This window comes from Coprinopsis cinerea, assembly GCF_000182895.1.
Source record: "Coprinopsis cinerea okayama7#130 chromosome Unknown cont3.31, whole genome shotgun sequence".
Lineage (NCBI taxonomy): Eukaryota > Fungi > Basidiomycota > Agaricomycetes > Agaricales > Psathyrellaceae > Coprinopsis > Coprinopsis cinerea.
In genome coordinates, this window is record NW_003307514.1 from 60 (window position 1) to 3,458 (window position 3,399).

The 3,399-nt window shown below is 51.0% G+C and overlaps 1 protein-coding gene across 1 annotated transcript; it reads left to right on the forward strand.

Moving 5' to 3' along the window:
- Positions 1–478: 478 nt before the first annotated feature.
- On the forward strand, positions 479–2,200 carry CC1G_13488 (hypothetical protein; the record flags this gene model as incomplete). The annotated part of the gene is made up of 7 exons (XM_001841498.2): positions 479–1,033; positions 1,084–1,157; positions 1,212–1,370; positions 1,421–1,499; positions 1,550–1,601; positions 1,659–2,020; positions 2,118–2,200. Exons 1-7 carry the CDS (start codon positions 505–507, stop codon positions 2,198–2,200), a joined length of 1,338 nt encoding a protein of 445 aa, XP_001841550.2. The 5' UTR covers positions 479–504.
- Positions 2,201–3,399: the final 1,199 nt, after the last annotated feature.

Sequence of the window (3,399 nt, forward strand, 5' to 3'; positions counted from 1 at the left end):
ATTTATCTCTGACTCTCTTTCTTGGCTTGTCGACCACGACGCTCTTCTCTCTCCCCTTGGTCGACTGCCACTTTCCGCGCCACCCCGCCTTTCCTCATGCCTCTCCACCTCACTATGGGGTGAACTCTCTTTACCTGTCTATCCTTGCTCTTGTGCTCTCTATGTACCCCCATGTCCCATTGACGGGATTTCACCTTGTTGTCACTTTATATCGACCGCTCCTTGTAATACCTCTGGTCGATTGTGCTATCACGATGTTACAGTAGTAGATTTGTGGAAATAGAACTCGTTATCCGCAACTTGTCGTGTGAGCCAAAAGAAATGAACCAAAGATCATGAGTTGGCAACTTTGAAGCGCCCACAGTTGGTGTTGTGGCTGTACACCATTGATGACAAATAAAGCCAAATGATACCGTCACGGTCTCGCGTCCAAAAAAAATCGAGACTCGGGTCGCCAACGCAGCGAACAAGTCTCGTTCCCTTGTCTTTTTCTTTCCAACTGTCATGTTCGTCGTTCAGCGGTCGCTGCTGAGGACCGTCCGCCCCTTTGCATTTCGAAGCAATGCGACGCTGAGCACCGGTTCCGAGCTCAAGTCTGCCGCTACTCATCCGCCTCATCCGACCTCGACCGCTGCCGCCGGGAGTGCAACGACGCAAGATGGCGCGACTGGTATGGGAGGCGGGAGGATAAATGTCAAGTCGGCCCCTCGACGGAGAACGATTTCGAACCAGAATCCTCGCCCATGGAACCCTCCGCTCGCGTCCGGTGTAATCCCCGCCTATGACTTGGCACTCGAAGTCCTGAGGAAGGACAGTCTTGCGCTCAAGGAGGAGATTGCAGAGTTAAAGAAGGCGATTGAGAGTGAGGAGAAGAGGTACCAGGAGCTGGTCAAGGTGGAGGGCAAGAACGAGCATGGAGAGGCCTATGCACTTGATTTGGAGTTGGAGAAGAAGAGGCAGAAGTTGCATATTCTTCAAGTGCAGAGTGAAGTTAATCTGCCGGATGTGAGGTGGAAGGTTGCGAATGCCATGGGTGAGCGTTACTTGTATTTGTTGGGTTTGCAGAACTAATTCTTGGTGAAGTGGACATGAATATCCCTTCGCATAGACATCTTGTTGAGCAAAAGTGGAGGAAGGATGGTGACCTTGACTTGTTGGTGAGTTCAGCGTTGTGCATATCAAGGACGACATTTCTCTAATCGTTATCGTAGATGGAACGTATCTACCAAATGAAAGTCGTTCCAGACGTCCTTCCCGTTATTCGACCATCACTTGACCTACACCTCGCCACCCAAGCCCCGTCCAGACTTACGCCGACTTTCAAGACGGTCAAGTTGGTAGAGCCTGGAGTGTTCTTGGCCCCCCGACTGGTCCGTCCCCCTGCGTGTTTGAAGGTTCTCGCCGCTGATTGCTCCGTTAGACCGTTGAGCCTCCCCGGTTATACGCCAATGTTTTCCATACGGATACCAGGCTCTATACCCTTATGCTCGTCGATCCCGGTATGCACCACTTTGTATTTCCGTTTAGGTAGTTTGCTTACGGCCCTCAGATGTCCCCGACGAGTCCACCGCTTCTTACACCACCTATCTTCATTGGCTACAGTGCGTAATGTCTTCTCCGCGATACCCATTGGAATTTATTGACGTTACGTTCTCCAGGCCTAACGTTCCACTCACTGCCACCCATACCTCCCAAATCCTCGATTTGAACAACCACACAAAGTACATCCCGCCCCACCCCCAACGTGGAACACCGTATCATAGGTACACGGTGCTCCTTCTACCCCAACCTCCTTTGGAAGGAGGGGAATATACCAAGAATGTGGAGGCAAGGGCTAACCCTGGTGTCCCCACCTCCAAGAAGTTGGACATTCCTGTTGTTAGCGATGCGGAGAGGCTTGGGTTCAACGTTAGACAATTCTGTCAGACGTGGGGGTTGGACGCGTCCACGGGAGGTGGATTGCACATGTTCAGAGAGGTGTGGGATGAAGAGGTTTCGAAGATTTACAAGGATGTGCTTGGTATGTGGATTTCGCGTCGTTATTCGGCTGGTCTTTGGCGCCCGGTCGTTACGTGGATTGGAGAATTGGAGCTGATTTGGTGTCTTCTCTTTTACAGGTCAGGAAGAACCGAGATATGGACGTATTCCCAAACCGGACCCATATGCGGAGCTCAAGCACAGGAAAAAGTATGTCTCTTAGAGGAGGAGCGCTTTTGCTTTATGCGTATAGATTCAGGATCACTACTACTAATTATTGTCACCCTCATTACTGGTAATACAACGAAGCGTAATGTCATGCCTTGGTGGGGTTCCCACTGGACTTGCGGTGCGGTTAAAGTTGTTGGGTTCAAGTTTGGACAGGCGGGGGTCCTGGGGCCTTCTTTGTACCAGCCCTGCTGCTGTCAAGGTCGGCTGCGTATGCGTCTATGCGCCGATCTCAGTTCATTATCTTTCTTGCGATCCACTTGTCCCTGTATCTTGGCTTTGAAGGCGCTCTGGTTGGTCCGCGGGACCAGATGCGAATTTGAAATTGAAAATAAGAGTGCACCCCTTCTGCTGAGTGAGTAATTAGCCTGACGTATGGGAGGTCCCTTGATGGGTTGGACTCGTTGGCTTGGCCGACATCGGCCCTTTGGGCTGTATGGATGCGACGCTGTATATCGTTCAGCCTGCTGTATGTGCATATGGCTCCTTGAATATGTTCTTTTTTCTGTTTCTTTTTTTGATTTGAAATAGACCTGAGATTGTTCTTTTGGACCAATACGGTCATCGAGGACCAGTGTAGTGGCACTACTAGTCTCGGCAACCCATCCGTTTTCGTCGACAAACCCAAATCGGGGCTTGCCGGCGTAAACGTCTGGGATACCACGGTGCAAAAAGCGGGGGGTATGCTTTCCGCGCGCTTCGGACAATTCTGACGGCTGAAGTAAGCGAGGACAATCGCGCTCAGGCATCCTTCTCCACCTCAGACCACGTCCTATACCCCGTCTGATGTCTCTTTCATGTAAAATACCCATTCATAATGTCACTTCATACATCCAACTTGACACAAAGAATGAAAAGGCCGCGCTTGGCCACCTCACATATGGAAAACAAGCCCGTTCAACCTGCAACTCCAGCTACATCAACCCCCAGCACCGTCTCATCCTCCATCGCCTCAAGGACTCGAATCCATTCTCGCGCAAGGCCATACTTGCAAAAAATGGATACAAGAAGTCGCCCAAGACTCCCTAGGGTGGGGAGGGTTTTGTAGGTGTCTGAGATGGGTGGGGCGTCATTTATCAGGCTTAGCTGGGATGGTGAAGTCGAGATGGAGGTCATCATCGTCCAGAGGAGCATATACAAGAAGTTCTGAGGTTGTATCGTCAGGAAGAGGGGCCCCAAATGGAGAGGAGCTGC